This window comes from Chrysemys picta, chromosome 3 (assembly GCF_011386835.1).
Source record: "Chrysemys picta bellii isolate R12L10 chromosome 3, ASM1138683v2, whole genome shotgun sequence".
Classification (NCBI taxonomy): domain Eukaryota; kingdom Metazoa; phylum Chordata; order Testudines; family Emydidae; genus Chrysemys; species Chrysemys picta.
This window is the reverse complement of record NC_088793.1, coordinates 95178063-95190486: the sequence shown is the minus strand read 5'-3', so window position 1 is coordinate 95190486 and position 12424 is coordinate 95178063. Positions and strand designations below refer to the sequence as shown.

Sequence of the window (12424 nt, the reverse complement as noted above, 5' to 3'; positions counted from 1 at the left end):
CTTATTTCATATGTATTTTATTCTAATAGGAAAACACCAACCTGATATTGGCAAAGTTCTGGGGAAAGCTGAGAGCAAGGATTTGATCAGTAATTTCTTTACACTTCATGCATATCTGGCATGGGATTTTAAGCATATTAAGATCCAAAATTACCTCTAAAACTGTTTTTTTAAATTACAGAGAGCATAACAAAAGGTGTAGAGGAGGCTAGTTGGCACAATTGTGTAAAGAGCATCACACTGCAAGGGATATTAGCGAAACTTGCAGTGGTTCGTCGTCGTCCCACCCAACCCCAATTTCAGGTTTTTGCAAATGTCACCAAAGGAACATCTTTGCAAACCCAAATTGCTTTTTTTTTTTGCACACTTAATGTAAGGAGGATTTGCAACATGTGCCTCATAGTGAAGATGAGAATGGGGAATTTTGCCTTTGGTCACTTAAAATTTTTAATCCATTTTCACAGCATTATATAAAGGTTTTCTATGAAAATGTGCTTAATTCTGATTCTCAGTTATGCTCTACCTTTTTACACCACTCTGGCAGTGTAAATTGTTTACTTACTTGAAGTCTCTTGTATACTGCCAGACCGGTACAAAGTAGTCTCAATGTAAATGACAATAAGCCCCAGAAGTTTCATTACATTTTAGTGGCTACTTTATTTGGAGGCAGGTTGGTGTTTATTTTTTGATTGTCTAATAGAAGTGTTAAACTATTGGGAGGGATGTTTGTGATGATTCATTTGAAAAATCTCTGGACCTTGGTGGATGGGACAGTTGCAAGAAATTTTTGTAAGTAAAGTAAATACTTTGTGGTGCTTTATACCCCTAAAATTCTTTCTTAAATCTTTTATATTGCCCCAGGATATAAATCAGTATAGGGCAAAAGTGAAAAAATGTTGCACATTTCTGTGGAATGATACCATGCCAATGTGACATGTTGAATTTATAGTATGATGTGAGTGATATAATGGAACTTAGATATATCTTAATCTAAATACTGCTCAAACCCAAAAGCTTTTTTTACACATTGTTCACAGGCAAACTCAAAATTATAGAAATCTATCCTGGTCTTTTATGTGGTATAGAGTGTTTTTAGATTAATTCATTGGTAACAAGATAAATATAATAAGGGAAAAAAAGCTATGTTATTTATGCATCAAATAATTATTTTCCTCGTACATTTTATTTGTAGCACTTCTAGAACATTGTTCAAATTATTGCCAACAATGAGGTTGTTTAAAGCCTGCACTTTGCCTACCGTTTGTAACTGAAATTTTCATATAAGTCTGCTTCTGATTGCTGGTAAGGTTTGTGCTTGAAAAACAAACACTGTAGTTAGAAACGGTGGTAAACGCTGTATTAAATTTAATTTGATTTATGAAAATATTTACATAATAACATTATAATTCTGTTAAAAAAAAACAGGTGATGGTAGCCAAGGCTATGGTGCCTAGTCTTTTTACAATAGGAGTCAATTGCAATACTTCTGTTGAACTCAATAGGAGCAGGATCCTATTATACAAATCTATTTTAAATGTGCATAACAATCTTGTTCATGATTTAACTTTAACTGTCTTAGGTAAAATAAATTACATAGTCTCCACTAGTGCCAGGCAGATAAGGGGAATCTTTCAGTCTATCAGTTAATTTGAAGTAAAGAGGACAATAGCTTGGACTGGATTTCTGTTCATCTTAATTGGACTGTGGTCACACTCGTAATGGAAAAGTATGTTTTAGCATAAAACACTTCTTTCTTTCTCTTTCTTAAACAATACTTTGAAATAGATCTTAGGATAATGCAGGTTTGCTGGAGAGACTAAGAAGGTGGAATGATCTATAAGAGGTTGAAACGTTCTCCTGAAATAGATCAAAAGGACAATTGTGGGTAAAGAAAAAGAAAGCTGGTGAAAGCTTAATTGGATGAACATTTTAAAAATATTCTTATTATCCATGTGTGATTCCCTGCATACTAGTGCATATGGCAAGGGGAAGTACTTTACATCTTCATAAAGTGACATTAAGAGTGTGTGTATGTGTATGTATGTATGTATGTGCCAGAGGCATTTGGGGCTTTCACTCTCCTCTTCATTGTGATCTCCATTTTTTCATCCCAGTTATGTACATCCTTTCTTCTTTGAGTCCTCTCCATGTACTCCGCAAGAATGATGTAACCAGTCTGCACTGTCACCAAGGCACAGCAATTTCCTGGGGCAGTAGTGCAGGATCCTTGTGGTGATGTATGGAGGAAGAAGTGGAGACAGATGGAGAATTGAGTCAGGCAGAGTAGCAGGTGGAAGCACAGCACACAACTGATTGCTGTTGATCAGCAGACTGCTAATTAGTGATGCATTTCCACACTGTAGAGGCAGGTTATGGACTTGGGAATCAGAAGGAAACAAAAATCTTGTATGGTATGGAGGGGATGTCTTTGTCGGGGTGAGGCATTGGAAGATACAGTCTGAGGGGCAAACATTTGGTAGATCCGGATCTAAATGTAATCTAATCCACACAAGCACCAGAAGGGCGTATGAAAGTTGACTTATCTTCCTGGCCCTGAGCCACTCGATAATTGCAAGTATTGGTCTGAAAGTGTTTAGAACATAATTCTTCAGAGGAAAGAAAGCTATGCTTTAAGCTCTTGAGCAATACAAAATTAACATTCACAAGCTTTGTTTTTGGTGAATAAATTGGCATAATTAGTACTGTATGTGAAGAAATAAAGCAGAATAACCTTAACCCCCAGAAAAATATATTTTCAAATGTTTTCTGTTTTAACCTATGCATTCAGGAAGCTCTGTTAACAAGCTCAGCAAGGAGCCACTGAGAATCATACATCAGACCATGGAAGAATCCACTGATTGGCTTTATGGTTTTATTTCTTTACTGTCTGACATCGTATCAACTGATGATGATGACAGTGATGAAGGTATTTGCGATATACAGACTTGTGTAACTGCGCTAACTCATGTTTTACATGCATTATATAGACTTACTTAATTTTTAACCTCACTGTCAAAGAAGTCAGGGAAAGCGAATAGACACCTTTGCTAATAATGAATCAGCTGGCTACTAGCGTTAGAAAACTGATTTCTTTGTTAGCTTTCATCTTCCATTTCATAGGCAATTACAGAAAATATGTCAGAATTAAATGTTACTAGTGGTATTTCCAAGTAAAGAGGGCTAATTTAGGCTGAGTTGATGTTTCAGAGAAGGGCAGCAGCTATTCTACATTGTTCTCTCTACCCTATAAGAATGGAAGGGTCTAGAAAATGAAAGAATTAAATATGCAGTCAAAACTTGAAAAATCTAAGACAACACTTTTATTTGATATTTGAACAGTAGGGGGTAGTATTGGTGGAAAAACACTGTAACTGGACTGAAGGGAAGTTTGGATAACAAACATCAATAATTTAACAGTATGGCCTTGGAACTGCTATTAATATGCATCATCTCATGGAGCTGTCAGATATGTTAAACCAAACAGTCAACAGTTAATCTATAGTTTTTGAAAGAACCATCTTTTTATTAATAGATAATCAGTTCAGTAGCATGTGGTGTGGTAATAGATGCACAAGTACTACATGTTATGTTTATTGTCCTGTACGCGTATATGCAGTTAGGCATGATGATCATAGCAGTGTCATACCATATTCCTATTGCTTTGTGTAGCATTCCATCATAACAAAAATGATTAAAACCCAACAGGAACTTAAACTGAATCTTTCACCTACTGTATTCATAAACTAGAAGTATCACCTAACTTCTGCCACTGCAAGATGTCTGCATGGGCTTTCATATTAGTTTTGTGTACTAATACTAACAGATATGCTATTATATGTAGCTTTATGACTTGGGGACCCTATTCTAAGATATGATTTACAACCACTGTAAGGCCGGTTCTTGGTGTTGTTGAGAACTAAAAAGGGTGCAATGTGGTTTCCTTGTCTAAATTTTTGAAATTATGCTGGTGGTCAAAAACCATGCAATGAGGAACATTTTTGAGTACAAGAATGGATGGAGGCAGAGTGGACAAACCCACATGAGGGTTTGAAAGGATCACAAAATGAGCTAGCCTATACCAATTCCTATATAGAAAATTAAATCATTTAAATTGCAAGGTTCTGAATGCCTCCTGGGAGCTCCTCAGCAACCCCAACTGCATTGACTGTACTCAGAGTGGAGAATAGTTGGCACCTCCCAAGAATCACGGAGGGACTCAGCATCTCACAGTATTAGGCCCTAAGAGTCTAGTGTATAGGTCCGCTTCTTTGTAATGCTTAAAGCCATGTCAAAAGTGGAGGCACAGCATCAGACTTTGGCAACTGACTGTTCCTGCTCCCACTGAAGTCAATGGGATTTTTGCCATTGACATCATTGAAAGCATTATTAGGTTTCTTTTGTTCTGAACTTTGCAAGAAGTGTCATTTGGAATGCTTTCTTTGTAGCCAATGAAAATGGAATCCCTGTGCCCATTTTTAAAATATGGATTCAGGTTTATAACTAAACAAATTCCACGCACATGCCAGTATCTGGTCACATATTTAACTATAAGTTCTAGAACTTTTTTTGGTGCCTACAATACATTTAACATATCTGTCCTTCCTCTTAGAAAGCCTACATGGAAGCAGAAGTGTGGGTGTAAGTCTAAAATCTCAGAATAGAGTTCTTGTTACTGAACATGTTCGGCATAAAGTTTGAATGTATTTAAAAATGAAAATAAACTAGCATGGAAAAAAATAGTGTCATTGCTACCAGTTATCTGATTGTTGTGTTTTTTCCATCTTGGTTTAGGTGAAGTGGAACCTCCGTTGAAAAAAAAAGGTTGGTTTTCATTGTTATAAATAACACATGCTTTGATGTATTAAATGTTTTTAGATACTTTTGTTATTAAATTATTAAATTAGTAAGAACCTACCGTCTCTATACCACTGGTTCTGTCACTAATTGCTTTTGTTATTCTACTAACTGTGTATGCTGTATGTAAATTGAAATTGTTAGGAATGTCAAATTATAATAAGGTTTGAAGTGTTGTTTGTTGCTGCGCAGTGTGTTTAGGAGAAGTCTTAATTGTTTCATTATGCTGTGCATCTAAAAATTATCATAAAAAACCAACAGCACTACTACAGTATTATTTTATATGTATTATCTACCTATTGACTTATATTAATGTCAATTTGTGTTAAATACATGCCTGGAAAGAATAGATACCTGTCAGGAAGCAGCTGTGGAATATAAAAGTATTCACCTCTTGCCCAGGTTTATAGTAAAAGCTTAAAGTAAGGACTATCTGTATACTTCTGAAAATAACTTACATAGTTACCACTGGATTTTTATGGAAAACAAAGATGAAGCAAGTAGAATTGTGATACAAATCTTTCTAAATATTGCCATGCAGAAACACAAAACTTAAGTTCAGCTTCTGTTAACTCAAAAGGAAAATGTACTAGAAGACCCAGGATATTGTTAATAGGATATAGAGTCCCTCATTTCTAGTTTACTGTTCAAACTGAGCACAGTTTGGTAATAATAACAAAAGTCATTACCACCTGTTGAAGTTTCAGTGATCTACATGATAAGAGTTTAACATCTATCAAATTTCCAATAGATAAATGTCCATATCACAGAAACTATCACTGCCACATTAAGGGCGCAATCCAGCTTTCTCTGAATTACCTCGAGTTGTATTAAGCTCTTAATAGCACCTTTTTTGGCAGTCTCAGCAGAAAGGTCAAGAACTGAATGGGCATGGAGAACAATACTGTCTACTCTTCCTTATGAGTGATCCCTTCATGTCAAACTTGTGGCAAACTGGTAGACAGTGTGGGAAAACTTGCTCTCCTGTTATCTATGATTTATGGGTGGGATTTTTCAGCATTGGACTAACTCAGTTCCCATTGAAACCAGTGGGAAGTATTCCATTGATTTCAGTTGAAGCAGTTAGGCCACTGATGCACAGCACTACTTATCCTTCAACTGATATGACTATAGCACTACTGCCGTCGCCTTTGATGAAGAACAGCTAATTGAAGCAGAACCCCAGCAAGACAGAGGTAATGCTGGTGGGTGCAGAAAAGCATTGTGAAGCATTTGCACCCCATCATGCAGTCTGCTTTGGCTGAAGGGGACGTATTCACAATTAGTTAATTCAGTCCATAGTTTAGGAGTGCTCCTGAATTGCTCACTGACACTAAGCTTTCAGCTAGCAGCATCTACAAACAGTGTTGGGAGGAGGGATAGCTCAGTGGTTTGAGCATTGGCCTGCTAAACGCAGAGTTGTGAGTTCAATCTTTGAGGGGGCCACTTAGGGATCTGGGACAAAATTACTACTTGGTTCTGCTAGTGAAGGCAGGGGGCTGGACTTGATGACCTTTCAAGGTCCCTTCCAGTTCTAGGAGATGGGATATCTCCATTAAACAAACAATCTTTCCTCATAGGTCCTGTTTTCTAAACCTTTAATCATTTTTGTTGCTCTCCTCTGGACTCTCTCCAATTTGTCCACATCTTTTCTGACACAATACTCCAGTTGAAGCCTTATCAGCATGGAGTAGAGTGGAAGAATTACTTCTCGTGACTTGCTTACACCACGCCTGCTGATACATCCCAGAATGATGTTTGCTTTTTTTGCAACAGTGTTACACTTACAAATTTGTGATCCACTATAATCCAGATCCCTTTCCGGAGTACTCCTTCCTACTTATGTCCCATTTTGTATGTGTGCAATTTATTGTTCCTTCCTAAGTGAAGTACTTTGCATTTGTCGTTATTGAATTTCATCTTATTTAGTTCAGACCATTTTTCCAGTTTCTCCAGAGCCTTTTGAATTTTAAATCTATTCTACAAAGCACTTGCAGCTCCTCTCCGCTTGGTATCATCCACAAACTTTATAAGTGTATTCTCTATGCCATTATCTAAATCATTTATGAAGATATTAAACAGAACCAGATCCAGAACCGAACCCTATGGGAACCCACTCGATATGCCCTTCCAGGTTGACCGTGAACCACTGATAACTACTCTCTGGGAACCATTTTCCAACCAGTTATGCTCCCTTCTTATAGTAACTCCATCTAGGTTATATTTCCCTAGTTCGTTTATGGAAAGGTCATGCGAGACTGTATCAAAAACCTTACTAAAGTCAAGACATACCACATATACCACTTCCCCACACCGCCAAGCTTGTTACCCTGTCAAAGAAAGCTATTAGGGTCATTTGACATGATTTGTTCTGGACAAATCCATGTTCACTTTTACTTACCACATTATCTTCTAGGTGTTTGCAAATTCTTGCTTGATTATTGCTCCATTATCTTTCTGGGTACTGAAGTTAAGCTGACTGATCTGTAATTCCAGGGGTTGTCCTTATTACCCTTTTTAATAGAGTGGAACTATGTTTACCCTCTTCCACTCCTCTGGAATCTCTCCCGTCTTCCATGAGTTTTCAAAGATACTCTCTAACGGCTCACATATCTCCTCAGAGAGCTCCTTGAATATTCTTCAGTTCTCAGGTCTATCAACCAGAGCATATTTTCTGTGCACTAACAGTCTGCACAAAATTTTCACTATCTTGGAAGTACCATAATTGCAAACATATTAAAAGTTAGTTGATACCACAGTAAAGTTATTTACTGAGAAAATGTTCAAGGGAATAGTAAGGACATCACAGTAATGATAAGGAAAGAAGAAGAAAGGAATAATAATAATGATAATTATGAGCCTGAAGAAAGCAAAGATAACCTTGACACAGATGCAAATTGTAGGCAAAGATAATAGGGATACAAATAGTGACAATGAAGGTGGTACATGTAACAGGGCTAATATTGGTGTCAGTAGCCTCTAGAAAGGATGAAAATGCTTATCATAGTACATTCTTTACCAAAATTAATTTCTTCATCCCCAGCATTATCACTGATATTTATATTTAGTCACTGGAAAAGACTGAACATTTTATATTGTGCAGAAAAAAAAATTATAACTATCAGGGGACATGGTGAAAAAGTATTCTGTAAAGAGCTTTGCAATGTTTAACAATGTGTACTCAGTGCATGCTAAAATTGTTCAGCGTTTCCATGAAAACTATTCAAAAATCTAATAATGGTTTCTAACAGACTTAATATTTTTAGCTTTCATTTTTCTAAATCAGTGGTTAGAATTGATAACGTTGATTTATCTTTCAGGGTTAGTAAAACATTTATGGACAAATCAATTTATTTGACAACTGTATGTTTAGTTTTTTGTATGCTTCTTTTATTAAAATTTCTTGTTATAATAGGAGAGTTTTATTCATCACATCTTATATGCTTATGCCTCTGCAGTCTAAGCCCAGTGTCTGTTTCTATAAGGATATTTATTGATGGAAGCAAAATGAGACTGATAATCTTTTTGAATCTTCGGGATGGGGGAGAAAACGTCCCAAAAATTAGAAGTAACATTTTATTAGAGTTGACTCCATATTAAAAGCGCAGAAGTTTTAGTGCCAGGCCTATGGCAGTAGTCAAAACTTACTACTAGCAATGTTATTACTCTACAGCATTTTGGAACTGTAGAATAGAACAATAGTTTACATAAGGCTAATTTAAAGTTAATTTTCTAATATATAGATTAGTGATATTATGTACAAATTAATATTTGTACATATGGAAGTTATTCTCAATCTTTTGAATTTAGGATATGACCAAAGGCCATTGAAATCAATAGGTCTTAGATCAGGGTTTATTTTATATTTCACAGTTCAGTCTTGTTCAAACTTTGTTTTTTAACTTAACATTCTTCCTTTGTTTTAGTTGAAATTCATCCTGTGACCAAAAAAAAAGGTGAGTGAATTTTAAAGCAATTTTAGTTTAATAAAAAAGAAGGAGCTTAATAATAAATTAAGTTAGAAATATCTATGCAAGTAAAGCATTGACATGGCAGTAGATGCTGGACACTGGCTGAATATTATTTAGTAGACTTTTATTGGTGTAACAGATGCTGATATACATAAAAACAGAAGAAACTTGAGATTTCTGAAATACACAGAAACACTCAGGCATACCGTGGTGATAAAGGCTACATATATACCTAGGTAGATACATGAATGCAAGGGCCTGATCCTATTGTTTTTATGCAGACACAAACATTAACTCTGCCTTTTTAAAATTAAATCACATTTCACCTATACATTACAAAATAGAAATTTTAGATATCAAATAGAGGAAAATGGCAGTACCCTTCTGTTTCATATTAGTCTTCGGGATGTGATAATCATGTGATTTCTGAGTTAGTAGAACCACAAATTCTAGGCAGTGATTTATCTGGAGAAGAAGAAAAGATATTGTATAGGGATTTCCATCCTCCCTGTTTCCTAGACGTGTTGCTTTTTCACAGTAGTGAAGCAAGAAACATCAGAACTTTCCACTGCAAATTGGGAGAAACTAGCCTAATTATACAGATAAATAAAGCTCCTTGACAACCAGCTTAGTCAGAATTCTCCAAATTCAAATGAGTTAATGAAATAATATGCTTTTTGGGGGGGTGGGACAGAAGGACTAAAGGAGACTAAAAACATACTAGAGAACTCTCCTAGTAATGATGTGCTATATGGGTACAGTCTTTCTGCCCACACACTATGAATTGCAAGATCAGGGCCAAAAGTTCAATGTATAAATACCAGTAGGTGAGTGAAACCATTATGTCATTAGATTGTTGTGACCAGTTAGTTTTCATATCAAGATTTGAAAGCAGACATTTTGCATATTTCAATTTTTTCCCCAAAATTTTCACATAGCTATAACTGATAGTTAACCATGCTCTTTTGTCTTTCCCTCTTCTAAGAGCTTATCAACGTAAAAAAAAAATTTGCTGCTTTAACTATAATACTTAAAGTGGCAATCCCCTCCCGCATTGTAGACTCATTTATATGCAATCAATATATATCAATATAGCTTATTCTGGTTCAGGAAACAAAACAATGTAGACCACTATAAGGTACCTTTATGCCAATATAAGTTTATCCACATCAGAGTTTATACTGGTAAAAATTCACACTGCTAACCAACTTACTTATCATGGTATAACTTTTCTAGTATAGACTTTTGAGATTAGGACCCTACGCTCTTAAGTCATATAGTCACTTTTTAAAATGTTATCCAATAGCTCATCTGGAAGAATATTGAGGATGGGCAAGACTCCTTTGGATGATATTCATGTTTCATAAATATTTAGACCAGAAAATAAAAATATTTCTAAACCCAAATTTCTTCCTTCAAGCTGCAAATAGGCTGGGAAAGCAAATATTTGAGTAGCATGAATGCAACCTGAAAAGCATGGCCCCTTATTGAATTTGCCTATATGGCTGATGTTTGTGATTTGGGAAATTAATTATTCTATGCTCTCATCCCTAGAGTATATACTTATTTGCATTTTTAGTGTTTTCAGAGATCAGCTGACTTTTCTTTTATATCTCTATATGGCAATATTCCTTTTTTCTGTATAAGAGTTCTTGTTTCCCAGCTCTGTAAAGTGTTCTCTATTTCTCTTTAAGCTTCTTCTCACTATAAAGTGTTTTGTGAATTTTTGTGTAAGGAGCAATGTGTTTAAAAAAATATCTTCAGAACTGAGAGAATGCCAAAAACACACACAAAACTACTTCCCCAGATAGTTTTTTATTTGAGTTTTGTTACCATCAATTTCTATTATTAATGTTCTCTTGACAATCCCATCTTGCTTTTTATACTGATCAAAACAGCAATAGCATATCCACTATAAGGGGAACACTTTAGAATATGAAGAAAATATTTTTCAGATTATCTAAAGAAAACACAACTACCTACCCTTAGGCAAGAGTGAATTTTCAATTCCAGGGTTTTCTTTTCTTTCTTGTTTGTTTTTGTTGCTGTGGGAAGAAAGGTTTTTAACTTGGGTTGATGTCACAGGGCATTCCAATCCAAAATGTACTGCTTTCCTGTGAAAGAGGCAAAAAAAGAGTTCCTGACTCCATGTGTCATTAAAGATCCTTTGGATAGAAGTGTAGTAGCACTTGAGATTTCAGAGAGTTTAGCTTCCCTCCAGCGTAGGGTGTATGATGCTACTGAGCTCTTTTAATTTGTGCTCCTGCTATAGTAGAAGGTAGCTGAGTTTGTTGCTGTTAAAGAGGGAAGAGAAGGACGTGAGTTTGATCTCTTTTTCTGGTTGGGGGTCCATTGTGCCACAGCTGGAATGAAGAGAGCCTGAAAATCAGACTTGGTGGGTGAGAGTTAAGAGAAGACATGAAGAAATGTCTTACTTTCCATAAAAATAACAGGTGCCAGAAGGGATTACTCAATTCAGAGACAATGTAAAATGCTTCCTTCCCTTAGATGAAAAATTGGCCTGTATAGTAGAGCTGATCAAAAGAGTTTTTTTCCTGTTGAAAAATCAAAAATTGGAATATTTTGGCCAAAAAACAAAATAGATTTGGAAATGCTATGGTGGTGCCTCAAGCTGCATCCCCTCTCTAGGCCAGGCTCCCTAGTTGGCCTACATATCCAATGATGCACCACGGTCTCACTTCTTGAGGCGGGGAGGCGGTGCATCATGATGAATCACAATTTCCTTGAGACACTGGAGCAGTATAGCTGAATATTTATATTAATATCTAATATTTTCCATGGAAAGTAGACACTTTGAAAAATTGTATATACTCAAAACCTATATGTTTCATGGAAACCATTTACAGTGGAACATTTTTGACTGACCTACTGTATATATTAAAATGCCCAGGCACATTGTTACCATGCTAAAAGATCAATGCCAATGTTCTATGACTTAATAATAAAATTCTCCTTTAATGAATAAAAACAGCAAATGAATTGCTTTATTGCCCCATCTCTTCTTGAGACCCAAGAACAAAAGCATTTTATTTTGTAGCAGAAAGAATATGATTTGAATCATGGCAGATGGAAAAAGGCATATATTTCATTGATCCCAAAATAGTAGCATATAAACAGAGATGGTTATATAAAATTTAGCTTTAGTTTCTGTATAGGTGAGCAGGAGGTTGTGGGGGAATGGGGATACATTATGTTTCTCTCTCTAGAAGCTGGACAATTTGGTAATATCAAAATATCACCCCATGATCAAAACATTTATGGGGTTGGTGATGGGGATGCTGCTGCTCAGTCTATGCTAATGTTTTTACCATTCATAGCTTGAATGGAGCTCCACCAATGCTAAGAGATTACTTAAAATTTATGGGGTCAGATCCTAATCCATGCTTAATTTGTTTTGCACTGTTTCTGCAGCACAAAGTAGACCTAATTCTGGTTTCAGTGGCCATCTGAAGAATTGCTTAAGGTGTAGAATAGCACAAAGCCTCTCTGTCTGGCCCTACACCATTCAATGGAGGGGACTATATCGAGGAAAGGAGGCATAGCTTGATCACTACTGCATTCTGGCTATCTCCAGCTGC

At 35.9% G+C, this 12424-nt stretch overlaps 1 protein-coding gene across 36 annotated transcripts in view; it reads left to right on the top strand.

Annotated features, from left to right (window-relative positions):
• Window positions 1-12424, top strand: part of TRDN (triadin) — a 293769-nt gene that overhangs the window by 55273 nt on the left and 226072 nt on the right. For all 36 annotated transcript variants that reach the window (XM_065588488.1, XM_065588476.1, XM_065588499.1 and 33 more), the window contains exons 3-5: window positions 2789-2926; window positions 4792-4821; window positions 8781-8810. In XM_065588488.1, coding sequence (XP_065444560.1) covers window positions 2789-2926; window positions 4792-4821; window positions 8781-8810 — 198 coding nt within the window. The remainder of the gene's footprint in view (window positions 1-2788; window positions 2927-4791; window positions 4822-8780; window positions 8811-12424) is intronic.